General features: G+C 52.5%; 1 protein-coding gene across 2 annotated transcripts in view; it reads right to left on the reverse strand.

Annotated features, from left to right (window-relative positions):
- RNF220 (ring finger protein 220) overlaps nucleotides 1-13,207 on the reverse strand; it is a 210,415-nt gene that overhangs the window by 24,820 nt on the left and 172,388 nt on the right. For both annotated transcript variants that reach the window (XM_031465590.2, XM_031465589.2), the window contains exons 3-4: nucleotides 10,416-10,548; nucleotides 2,558-2,603 (exon numbers count right to left, since the gene is read on the reverse strand). In XM_031465590.2, coding sequence (XP_031321450.1) covers nucleotides 2,558-2,603; nucleotides 10,416-10,548 — 179 coding nt within the window. The remainder of the gene's footprint in view (nucleotides 1-2,557; nucleotides 2,604-10,415; nucleotides 10,549-13,207) is intronic.

Raw genomic sequence — 13,207 nt, forward strand, 5'->3', positions numbered from 1 at the left:
GGTGGGCTTTCAGGCAATGTCCTTCTCTGCAACTTGGAGCCCCTTCTTCACCCACCCAGGCCCAGTGGGAGGCCAAGTGGGTGCCTTGGCCCCTGGCTCAGAAAAGAGGTGGGCTTTCAGGCAATGTCCTTCTCTGGTCCCAAGGAGGATGCTGGGGGGTGGGAAACAACGTGGGCCCCCCACCCCCACCATGAGAACGCTCACTCTTGTGTGCTCGCTCGCTCTCGCTCTCACTCTCTCTCTCTCTCTCTCTCTTTCTCTCTAGGTTCGAAGCCCTTAGAGGCCTCAGCATTACACCTGGGGCAAGTGGAATAAAAAAAGGTCACTGGCGCTTTTTAAACATGGACCAAAAAGCAGTAAAATGTGTTTTGAAAAAAAAATCCCGGCATTAAATCATGACTTTTTGCCTGGCTCTTCGCCTCATTAAAAGTGGCCTTTTGGAAGGTAAAATTATCATTGTAAGCGATAAGATCTTTAAGAAAATAATTCACGGCTTCTTCACCCTTTAATATGATAGCCGCCACCGGCTAATTTTTTTCTTAATGGCAACGAGGCCATCAATCTTGTCTAAGGCCCCCTCGCCCTCTCCTCCTCCTCCCTCCCTCCTTCTCCCTGTCCTCTCAGTCTCTTGCTCGAACCTCTTCTACCTCGTGCCTCTTCCCCCATGACCTGCTTCCCTAAAGCCCCGGTCAAGGCAAAGGCCAGACCCTGAAACGGTCAGCACTGGGCGCATGAGCATGCATCTAGAAGCGGGTGAGCAGTGGCTCTTGCCTCTGAGTCTTACCATTAATAAGCCCATGTTAGTGGTTGTAGGAATCTGCACATTTAAGATTTCCTGTGTGCATATTCTGACTCGGGGGGGGGGGTGTGCATCTGTGTATGTGGGGAACCAGGCATGGACATAGATTGTGTCTGGGTTTGTCCTCTGAACACAAGCCTCACTGGGGTCCAGTCCCCAGCCCTGCCAGCCATGCTCAGGTGTCAGGCATCAGTGGTTGAGGCTGACCTGGCATCTCGTCCATGACCTGCCTGCCGTAAGTGCAGCCATTGAATGCTGCAGGCTGGACCAGGTTCATCAAGTGTGGCTCCCCTTCTCCTCCCAACCCTTTCTCTTTAGGGCTGGGAGAGCATTGCTTCCTTGGCCAGGGCCTGCATCAGTCTAGGGCTGGGCTAGGTTCCTTGCCCCTCTGTCCAGCTTGCTATGTTGAGCAATTTCCTGAATGGAAGTGATGTCCACTCCCACCCATTTTAAAGGCCTACAGGGGAGACAGGCCAACCCCTGTAGGTAATATTGTCACTCTGGCTCCTTTTTCCCCAGACTGCCCTCTCAGAGGTCACCAGTGCCTTTGAGACTTCTAAATAGTATAGCCTCCTACTCCAGCTTTTTCCTATTTGATGGCTGACCACCCCAGACATTTTGGAACATTTTTCCCTTAGGAACCTGGGAGACCATGCTCTCCTGCACCTCTCCTCACCTGTGACTGTCCGTCCTCTGCCCTGTCCCTGGCTCCGGTACCTTCTCTTGACCCCCAGTGTAGCAGTCTCCAGATTGTGTTCTTGGCTTCTGCTTTCATCTCTCCATATACACTCCCTGACTGATTTCATCCATTCTTGAAGCTTCAACCCTCATTCCTCACTCCCTATAGAAAGGGCTGGGGATTCCTGCCTTTATGAGTCATTGTGAGAACTTATTAAAAAAAATGATGCCAGCTGAGGGGTAGGTATAGCTCAGTGGTAGAAGACATGCCTAGTGTGCATGAGGTCCTGGGTTCAATGCCCAGTACCTCCATTAAAAAAAAAAAAAGGATTCCACCTTACCGAGGGGTAGAGAGAGGACACTCAGTGAGTGAGGGTTTAGTCTTCCTCCCTAGGTCCCCACTCCCTCAAAATGCATTCCCAAAGGGGACAGTACTGTGTGCCTCTGCAGCCACCTATGGGAGTTCTTGATGCAAGTCATGCCATTGTGCTGAGGCCTCTGGCCCCTCCTTTGAGCCACTTGCCCTTCACTTTTCCTTTCTCCATCTGATGCTTTTAAGCCTCTCTTCCATAGTGTCTGTACAGAGGTTCAAACTGTGTCCCCAAATGAGCCTAGCATCCTCCCTGGCTCCCTGCTGCCCTCAGGACAAAGGACATGTGTGCGTGTGTGCTCATGTGCGTGTGCGCATCCCTCCCTCCCCCGACCAGGGTCTGGCTTCTGAGGCCCTGCACCATCTGTCTTGACCTGCATTTCTATATTTTTCTTTACCTGCTACAGCTTGCCTTCCTCCCTTGAGACTCCCCAGCCTTAGTGTCTGGGTCTCCCACTTTCCCAGGTCATTCTCGGCATTGACCCCGTCCTGACTGGAAGAGGAGGAAGTCAGATGAACATCCTCCAGCTCACGCTCAGACTACACTCACACACGTACTCCAGCATACAGGGCAGCCCCAGGCCTCAGGCTGATGATCAAACCCTGGAGACAGCTGGAATCCAGGAAGAGCTCCTTTTCTCAAGAGGAACCAGTTCTGGGTGAGCCCAGGTCAGGAGGTGTAGGAGGAAAACACACAATGGTCCACCTACCTTGGGGGTGCCTGGTGCCATGGCATCCTTCAGAAGGGAATTCTTGCTGCCAAGGAAGAAGAGAACAGGGTGACCATTCCACCTGCTGCCCAGGGCAGCAGAAGTAGAGTAGAATAGCAAGAAGACCCCAAAGAGAGAAGACATAGCCAGCCTAGCCCAGCCCAGCTCAGCCAAGCTCCACCCAGTCGGCCATTCAACCCCAGCGGGCCCTGCCTAGCTCAGCCTCCCGGCAGGGTCCAAGGGCCAGAGCTGGCTCTGGACGAAAGTACAGGCACTAGGCATGGTAGGCTCCTTTGTGGATCTGAGGAAAGGGGCTTTACCTGACTCCTCGCATCAGCTCTGAGGATTCTGCCTGTCCTGGATGCCCCCTCCCTCAACCCCGTCCCCAGCCTGCTCTTAGCTCCTATGGGATTGGGGTGATGGAGCTGACATGGCTCTTGTCAATTCTTCCTCCAACATGCTGCAAACTGCGTTAGGCCAGGAATGATCTCCCCCTGATTCAATTTGTCAGCCCCAGGCCCTCTGGCATCGGGCGCGGCAGGCGGGCGGGAGCTGGGCCCTGAAATATGGTGGGCGGCTTGAAGCGGGGGGGGGGGGGGGGGGGGCGGGGGCGGGGGGGGGTGATGGATGGGCTGTGGGGGAGGCGAGGACTGTGTTTAATAACAAAATTGGTATGCAAGGCCACATCCCGCGCTAAGCATGAGTGATCCAGAGCCACAAAGTATTACAAATCCCCGCTAAACAGATGCTGACAATGGAACAAGACGTATCAAATCAGATCCACTTCAGAAACATTAATATCCCTGTTCCTGTCCCTCCCGCCCTGCTGCCCCCACTATGCTCACCACATCTGTGCTCACACATTCACGCACGTGCTGTCACACAAAAACACATGCACACAGACGCGCTGGCTGATACATGCAGGACGAAATAGAGCCATTCACATAGGGTCCCCACACAGATGCACATATAAGCTGTACAGGTAGAGCATGTCTAAGAGACATCCATAAAGCACAAAAGACACACACCCAAGGCAGATACATGGGGCACACATGGGTGGTGTATACACAGGGAACACCTCCAGGGTCAGGCATAGACACACCTAATATGTGAGCAAAGGCATAGGCAGATTTGGATAAAGTAAGAGTTCTCACCCAGGGCCGTTTTGCCCTCCAGGGGACAGTTGGCAATGTCTGGAGACATTTTTGATTATCACAATTGGGGGTGGGGAGTTTTCTACTGGTGTCTGGTGGATAGAGGAGATTTACCGTCCTACAAGGTACTGGACAGCCCCTCACAACAAAGAATTATCTGGCCCCAAATGTCAGTAGTCCTGAGGTTGACAAACCCTGGTGTAAAGACAGATACATATCCATTGTCTCTATAATTCTGTCCACATGTGGTCACACCCGGAGGCTCACACATGCACGCAGAGGTGCAGGCAGAGTCCTGTTCCCAGAGACATGTTCTTAAAGACACATTCACAGCTGTCACAGACCTGAATGAAGAGCTGCTCATGTGCCTATGTCCACACAAGCATGCACAGATACAGACACCTACGCGTGCTGACACATACCCGACACTCGTGCACCCAAGCAGGCCGACTCGTACCTCACCGTGCAGGGGCCACTAGGCTCGGCAGCAGGGTGAGGCTAAGGTCTGAGTGTAAAAACAACTGTCTGCCTGTATGATCACGTGGTAGGGGCATCATAGACCAGGAAGGACCACCAGACCGGGTTCTATTCCATGGCATTTTGTTCATAAATGGTTCCCGTGTTCCTGCTCCCTGCCAGGCCCTGATCCAGGCACCAGGGATACAGAAAGGGACTGAGCTGCTCTGGAGGAGCAACTAGGTGTGAGTTCATTACTTTTATCTCTGCCTCACTCAGTCAACAAGTGCTGACATGACCGTTGTGCTGGCCCCGTTCCTGGACCTTCAGGTATAGAAACGAGGCATCTACTTATGATGCTGTTCTTGCTGGACCCCTGGACTGAGGCCTGAGTATTATCCAAGTGGGATCAGGATGGAACAGAGGAGGAAAGAATGAACAATTACTATGTGCTCGTCACACGTGACAGGCATGGGCTAGGAACTTTATATGTGTCTTCTCTTTAATCTTCACAAAAACTTTACAAAGTTGACTAACAGAGGCTAAGTGACACTTGTCTGCTCCCACAGTTCGTGGAGGATTTGGGACTGAGTTCATGTCTGACCAAGTCCAGAGTACTGCATTTCAGTTGGTCACACTGCCTCCTAAAGACACACAGGGGCTAGAATGGAGGGCGGAGCTCTGAGTTGTTTCTCTGTTTGGAGAGGGTCCTGCTGACTCTGGGCTTTAGTTTATTCTGCTGGTGACTAGAAATGGAGACATTTTAGGGCCAGGACATCCAGCCTTTCCTTTTGCCAATCCTCTGGATCTTTTCCCGGCAATCCTCTTCCCTCAAATTGGGCTGGTACTACTCCAGACTTCTTCCCTCTGTCTGAGCAAGTGCCCCCTGCCCTACTTTTCCTCCAACAACCTGATCACCTCCAAGTGTGCTTGGACCCCCAGAGACAGGAGTCTGGTGAAAGGCCCACCTTGGAGAGGAGAGGTCTGAGCGCCAAGCCACAGGCAGCCAGGCTCCCGCCCAGCCCATCCACTCTGCTCTGCCTCCCTGTTTCCACAGCCTGCCCCCAATGATTTCCTCCCTTCTCAGTCACTCGCTGCCTAGTGATCCATGGGTTTTAAATTATAACTGGGACCCAGGAAACGCGTTCCTAAGTACAATATTCATGGGCTGGGCTGACACTTTTAATTAAGGTGATTTACACTGAATTATCCTTGGAAATAAAGAAATGGTGTGCTGCCCGGGAATAAACCATCATCACCAGCCGCCTTTGTAAGTTACACTTCGTTTTAATCTATTTGGGGAATTGTTTATCTAGTTCATTACCCAACCAAACACCGAGGCCGGCCTTAAATAAGGCTTAAGTGGGGGTGGGGGCACTGCCATCTCCACACCCCGCCTCTCCTGTTAGAGTCACCCAGCCTCCCTCTGGCTCCTTTTGAAGCACTGACCAGAGAGCCTGTTTCCCAGGCTAGAGACCAGATCTCAAAGTGGCTCCAGAAGCCTCCAGGAAAAGGTCTCTGAGTTTAGGCCCTTGCAAGCCAAGCCGCACTTTCAGCTCTGTGCAGTCTTTCAATGTCCAATGCTCTTTCCTCTCTCTGGGTGGAAACTCCTGTTTGAGGGCCACAGCGAATTCTGGGGGCCACCCCCCCACCTGCCCTTCAATCTTCAGCCTCCATCTATGTTCCTGCCTGTCTGTCTGTACGCATCCAATCTCCACCCCATCACCATCCTAGAGAGAGCTTAGCATGCCTAGAGCTCTGTGCACTGTCTCCTCCTTCCCTCAGATACCTGCTTCTCTGCCATCATCACCTTTCCCGCCACTCTGCTCAGAAAGCTCTTCTAGGAAGTACCCCGCAAGCAATAAGCTAAGTTCTCTTTGTGTCTTCCCCCACAAGTCTCTCATCATTCACTCTTCTCCATTCCCACTGCCACTGTCCTAGGTCAGCCTCATCATCTGTTCTCTGGACCCTGCCTAACCTCCTCACTTGCCTCCCTGCTTCTACCCCCAGGTCCTGCTCCATACTGGCCTCCAGAGTGATTCTCCCTACAGCTCAGCTCTCTGATCAAGCCTCTCCAGCTCACCAATGTTCTGATTCTGCCACCACCTCTAGGACAACCCTCCATCATTGAGGGTCCTCCACTATCTGTCCTCAGACTAACTTTGCTTTCCTTGTTCTAGCTAGCTGAGTCCTGGGGTCTCTTGGAGTGCCTGTGCAGGACTGAGAAGGGGAAGCATAGAGGATGGGGTGAGGGAAGGTGTGTGGGCATAGCCTCTGATGGTGAATGTAAAAGTGCTTTGAAAAGTGTGCTTTGCCAAGGGGAGTTCTGACTCTTCGGCCTGTGTCTGTGTGCCCATGTGCCTCTGGGAATGAGCATCTGTGGGAAGTGTTTCTTTAAGGCAGTAGGTGTGAGTACATCTATGTGTGTTGGAATGGTGTGTGCATGTGCTTGTATGTTAGGTACATACATTTGTGCCTGTGTCTTTGAAAACCAGCTAGCCCTAGTTTGAGAGCTGGAAGGTCCCTGCTGCTGTGTGAGTCTTGGGTGTGTCTGAAATAGCAGTCGGCGCTGTGCTGTTGGGCTTCGGTGGGCAGAAGGCGCAACATCAGGAGGGAGGGAAGGATGTGTCCCAGGTGATGGAGAGGCACCCTGGCAGTAGCATCCACAAACTCAGGAGCTGGCTAGGCTGAGGGATGAAAGGGAAGGGCAAAGGAGGCAAATACAGGGTAAGAAAGGGAAGGGGACAGTTGGAGAGAAGAGGAGAGGAAAGAAGGGAGGGAAGTAGAGAGAAGGGAGCATGGAACATAAGGGGAGAATTGGAGACCTGGGGAGGAAGCTGCCGGCCACATGCCGTGGATGGGGGATGCCCTCATCTGGGCTCTGCCCCGACCTCTCGGAGCGATGCACACACAAGCTCTGCCTCCTGCAGGACTCGGTTTCCCCATCTGTGAAATGGCTGGTCAAAAGCTCAGCGCTGATGGCGGGAAGAGGAGAAGGGAGGGGTCTCCAGAGCCCGGGTGCCGCGTTTTCTCCCAGCCTACCCGGCTCCCCTCTCTCCTCCCAGAGAGCGGCCAGGGGCGGGGCAAGGGCAACCGCGGCCGGCGCCCTCCCCGCGCTACCGGATGCCACGGCCCTCAGCCCGGAGGGAGCTGACACGCTCCTTGGGAATTTATCACGCACCCAATTACAATGTTAATTGGCAAGTTCCTGAAATCAATTAATTCGCAAATTTTTTCCAATTAAAAATCCAGATAAATCACGAGGGCGGCGGCGGGCCGGTGCAGCCCGCAGTCCGGTGGGCGCAGCGGCCCCGCAGGGAGGGGAGGCGGGAGTGGGGAGAGGAGGGGGCGGCGGGCGCGGCTGCCCTTGAACGCCTTTGCCGGCCGTTCGGACTGTCAGCGCGCCGGGCGCGGCGGGGCCGAGACAGATAAAACCATCGACCCGTCGCCGCCAGCGCTTCGGCTTTATCGATCCAACGGGAATTTCACTTGCTGTGCAGATCCCGCTGTCCGGCTGTCAGACACAGGGTTGGGGGGCGGGGGGACGTGCCAGGGGTTATGGGGTGCTGGGCTGGGCCTGGACGCTAGGGGCACAGAAGTGGGGGACGCAAGACACAACTGTGAGGGGCGGGGCAGATGTGAAGGCTCCGGGTGGGGAAATGGACCTGGGCAGGAGGATGTGGAAGTACGGGATGCTCTGAGAGGATGTGCGGGAGGACGGATTGGTGCAGGGTCATGGGTGGGGGTGGAGAACTTCTGCAGGCAGAAGTGGATGCTCTGGGCAGTGCAGGGATGGGGCCACAGGGAGTAGGCTGTAGTGTGGTCCCCACTGAAGAAGCAAAAAGAGAGCTTGGACCCCCATTCTCCAGACCCTTAGGGGTGCACTGCAACTACAAGGCTCTGCAGGTCCCTCCATCTCTCCCTCTATATTCAGTTCCTGTTGAGAATTCCTCTGTTGGGAGTAAATTACCCAGAAACACTCGTAGACAGCCAAGGTAAGGAACTCAACTGCAGAAGGGTGTTTCTTTCACTCTCTGCCCCTTCTAGGCTAGGCCTGGTATGTGTGTGGGAGGGAGGGGGGAGTGGTTAAGAGCATGGGCACTAGGGTCAGACTACTTGGGTTTGAATCTTATCTTTACCACTCTACAGGCTGTGCAACCTTAGAGAAGTCACTTAACCTCTCTGTACCTCAGTTTCCTCTTCTGTAAAATGGAGTTAATAATTATTACCTACCCCAGAGGGTTGTTGTGAAGATTAAATAAATTAATACAATGTAAAGTTCTTGGCACACAGTGTTCAACAGGATTATTATCATCATTAGTATAGTCTTCTGCGGTAGTTTTAAGTATTACTACAAATTCTTTGATATTCTTCCCTTCAAGAGGTAGAGCTTATGAATTCTCCTCTCTTGAGTGTGGACTGGACTTGGTGACCTGCTTCTAGTGAGTAGAACAGAATATAATAGAAGCCACAGTGTATGAGGCTAGATCATAAAAGGTATTGTGGCTTCCTCCCCAGTCTCTCTCTTGGATCACTTCCTCTGTAGGACGTCAGCTGCCACGTCACAGGGAAACTCAAGCAGCCCTCTGCAGAAACCCGCATGTTGAGGAACCAAGGCCTCCTGACAACAGCCAGGCGAGTGAGCCATCCTGGGAATGGATCCTGCAGCCCCAGTCAAATCTTCAGGTGACTGCAGCCTTGGCTGACATCTTGGCTGCAGCCTCAGGGGAGATTCTGAGCCAGAAGTCACAACTACCCACAACTACCCAACTAAGCTGTTTCTGAATTGATTACCCACAGAAACTGTGAACTAGTAAGTGTCTGCTGTTTTAAGCCACAAGGTTTGGCGGGGATTTGTAACACAGCAATAGATAACTAATACTTTGCCTTTTAAGTTCAGCTCAGGCCTTGGCTCCCTCAGGAGGCCTTCTCTGCACTGTGCTGGGTTTGGTGCCTTCTCATCACTCCCACAGCTCCCAGTCTCGCCACAGTGCAGTCTCTATCCCTTAGGGTTTCTAGTGCCTGGCTCTCCTTACACTCACATTACAAGCTTCTGACGGTGGGACCACTTCTGATTCACCTTTGGATCCTCTGAACCCTGCATGGGGGACCAGGTGAGAGGGTAGAAGAAGGAGGATCAGCCAAGTCTGGTGACTCGATCTGAACAAGGGGTGAGACTGGGAGTCGTGGGGCAGGCTGTTTCTGAGTGACTGACTTTACTTCCTAGAGATGGCTGCAGCCACATCTCCCATCTCACAGGCTCCTCTGTAAGAGGAGCTTGCCACTCTCCCTCAAAAGATAGGGTGTATGTCCCCACCCCTAAAATCTGGGTGGGCTAATACTGCCTCGACCTAGAGAGTACAGCAGAAGTGACAATAAGTGATTTCTGAGGCTAAGTTATAAAGGTGGTCCAGCTTCCGTCTCATTGCCTGGAACATTTGCTTTCAAGCCCTAAGCTGCCATGCTATGATGAAGCCCAGGCCACAGGGAGAAGCCATGTGTAGGTGCTTTGGTTACAGCCCCAGCTGAGGGCCAACATCAAGCATCAGATGTGTCAGTGAAGAAGCCAGACGATCCCAGCCTCCAGCCACCAAGTCTTCCCAGCAGGGGCCCATACATGGTAAAGCAGACACAAGTCACTCCCTCTGTGCTCCACCTGAATTCCTGATCCCACAGATTCCACGGTGGGCATCATGAAATGGTTGCTTTAAACCACTAAGATTTGGGGCAGTTTGTTACACCCCTCCTCTGCTCCCTTTGACAACCTTGGCTCCTCCATGAGGCCCTGGAGGAGGCTCTGCCCAGCCCTTCAGGTGGGGACCTGGGAGCAGGGGAGACACGCCTGAGTACATTCTCAAAGTTGTCACCTTTCAGACCTTGAGATTCATGGAGAAGGTGGTGTCTTCTCCCCTGGACAGCAGCCCAAGGCTGCTCTTCGGGTGGGGTCTGTCAGGCTGCTTCTGTTACCCTGCCCTGAGGCTCTGCATGGCCCTGCAGGGCCAGAGGCAGTGGCTCCTCCCCTTTCCTGCTCAACTTTGTGCCCTTTTGAGGCTGAGGCTCACTTTCTTCACATCTCCAAAAAATGGAGCAAGAAGAGAAAGGTAGCACCATGCAGCTGGAGGAGCTGAGGACTGAAAGCAGAGTGGAGAACGGCAGCAGGACCCTGCCTTCCGCTGAAAGGCGGGGACCTGGTGGCCAGACCCTGAGAGGAGGCCTCCAGCAGGCTGGCTCCCCGGTAGGCGGCTTACCTGGCGGGCAGCTGGGCCAGCTGTTCCAGTTCTTGCTCCATATGCTCCTGCAGCTCGCTGGGCCTCAGCAGGACCTGGCAGATGGGGCAAATAGGGGCCTGGCTGTCAAACAATGCTGCTGCCTTTTTCTTACCTGGCGAGGGAAGAAGAAGAGACAGACTTATGAGCTGGGCTAGTCTGCAGACAGAAACCCCGAGTCCCAGTCCTCCGACCCAAGCCTGCTATTGCCTCCTAGCGCTTCTGGGCCCAGAGGAGGGGTGAGCCTGAGAGTCTCAGAGCCCGTGAACATCACTCCACTTTGCAGCTCCAGAGGCTGTGGCCATGCCCGGCACCTCCTCAGCCAGCTGCCTCTCTCAGAAATCTATCAGGACACAATCAATGCTCTGTGCAATCAAACCTTGATCACTTCATTTCACACGTTAGTGAAGCAGGTCTTGGTTTAATCACAACATCACCCAGAATATCCAGGGCCCCTGCTGTCTCTCCTTTCCTCACTGCGTTCACACTCCCCAAAGCTGGAGAAAGAAGGAAAGAGGGAGAAAAGGGATTCATTCCTGCAGTCATTCAACAAACATCGTCTGATGTCTACGCTGAACCAGGCCTAGTGCAGAGCAATGGGGATACAGAATATAATCAGATCTAATCCCCGCCCTTGAGTGGAGTGCTCGCGGTTGAGGGGAAGAGACTGGAAAGGCCCCGGGTGTCTGTCAGGGTAGCGTTCCACCCCAACTCCCTGCTTTTCCCCACACTTCCTTCCTTGGCCTCTCCTCTCCTCCTGCAGGCGGGATGAGCTCATTCATTCTTAAGGCCCTCGCTCCACCTATGCCCTGCTGACTCTAGAATCTTTTTCTCTACCCGAGATCCTCCCATGTTCTCCAGGCCCCTATATCCAAACTCCTAATGGACACCAATGCTTGGGTGTCCCACAAGAATCTGAAACCCAACAATTTAAAATTGACTACTTCAGCTTCTTCACTGCCCCCCTTCAGTGGTGTTCTTCTCACTTAGTGACACCTGCACTCACCGGGTCACCCAAGCCAGTAACCTTCACCCCACCCTCCGCCCCTTCCCTCACCTTACCCCTGCTCCCACCTACATCTAACCACCAAGTCCTGTCCGCTCTGCTCCTATATTTCTGGAATCTACACTCTCCCAGTTCAGGTCTCACTGCCTCTCACTTGGATAATCTCATTGGCCTCTGTGAGTCTCACAGATTTTGAGATTTTCCCCCTGCAAAAAGCCCTTCAAATTATGTACCTCCAATACACAAGCACACAGCTGGCTATACTGACTTGGGGGCCTGCTGGGAGCCTGAACTCTGTCCCCACTCACTGATGGTAAATCAGAGTACACCGTGCTAGGAAGGGGCCTGAAGATTGCCTAGTGCACCCCTTGGGATATCTAAACCGCCTCCCTTGCCACCCTCCCCACCCAGTGCTCCCCTGGCCTCTGCTTACAGGCATGGGTTTGAGGAGCCCTATTCATCTAGAAGCATCCCTGCCTATCCATGTAAACTCTGACTGTAGAAAGGACTTCTTTAGCTTAAGGCCAGATCTTTCTCCCTGCTTCTTCTTCCTACTTGTGCTTGGAGAGGCTCAAAATCAGCTTTCAGAGAGATAAAGTCCATGCCAGTGATGACCAAGATGGTTACTTGAGTAGGGTTACCAGATTAAAGACAAGATGCTCTGTTGAATTTCACATAAATAATGAATAATTTTTTAGTATAGGTATGTCTCAACTCTTGCACAGGATATACTTACATTAAAAGTTGTTCATTGTTTTTCTAAAATTCAAATTTACCTCGATGTCCTGTGTTTTTATTTGCTAAGTTTAGTAATGCTATGCCTGAGGGAGTTCCCAGTTCAGACTGAGCACAAGAACCCACCTCCCTTTGCAACAAGACTGAGGATGATCACGGCTCCCCTGGAAGCCCAGACGGATCATCTGAGAGCTCAGAGGAGGTAGTAATTCATTCGGGGTGTGTGTTCTGAGGAGTGGAAAAAGAGAAGGGCTTAACCAAAGAAATGAAATTTAAGATGTACCCGAGAAGTGTTCCAGGCAGAGAATGGAAGTGAATGAATGAGTTGTGAGTTTCTTGTGGGCAGGGACCATTTCTTAGCCACCTTTTTATCTCTGGGCAATTGAAAACAGATCTGGCATAGATTAGATGCTCAAATGAAGCAAGAGAGCAGAGAAGAGGAAGGGAAGGAGGAGAAGCAGGAATGAAGAGTTGATTGTCCCAGAAGCCAGATGATCTTTCAGAGCTGGGATGTCAGCCGTGGAGGCTTTGTGTGTGCTGGGGTTGGGTAGGAATGGCTCTAGTCGGTGTGGCCAGGTTTCTGAGGAGGGGAAGGGGCCCTACTGATCAAGTGCCCTGGTGGCTGTGCCTCCCATGCTCAGGGGACAGCTGGAAGGCAGCTCTGAGTAAAAGAAGTAGATGTGGCCCTGGTCTGGGAGTGGGGAGGTGAGGATTCTAGGCTCATTCTAACTTCATTCAGCCAGCGAATCTCAGAGGTAAGTGAGACCCTGGGAAATCTGCTGGCCATTATCTCTATTTTACAGATGGGGAAACTGAGTCTCAGAACTGGACAGAGACCCCTGTACTTGGCTCTTGATCTCATTGCTTCATTTGCTTATTCAGCAAACATTTACCAAACAATTATTTTAGGAGAAACTGGGGCTCAGAGATAAAGAAAACACATTCTTAGCCTCAAAGGGAGCACAGACTAGTGGGAAAGCCAAAAAAGAAAGTCAGTGATTGTAGTCAGTACAGCCCTGGTCAGGGCTGAGGA

This window comes from Camelus dromedarius, chromosome 14, assembly GCF_036321535.1.
Source record: "Camelus dromedarius isolate mCamDro1 chromosome 14, mCamDro1.pat, whole genome shotgun sequence".
NCBI classification, from domain to species: domain Eukaryota; kingdom Metazoa; phylum Chordata; class Mammalia; order Artiodactyla; family Camelidae; genus Camelus; species Camelus dromedarius.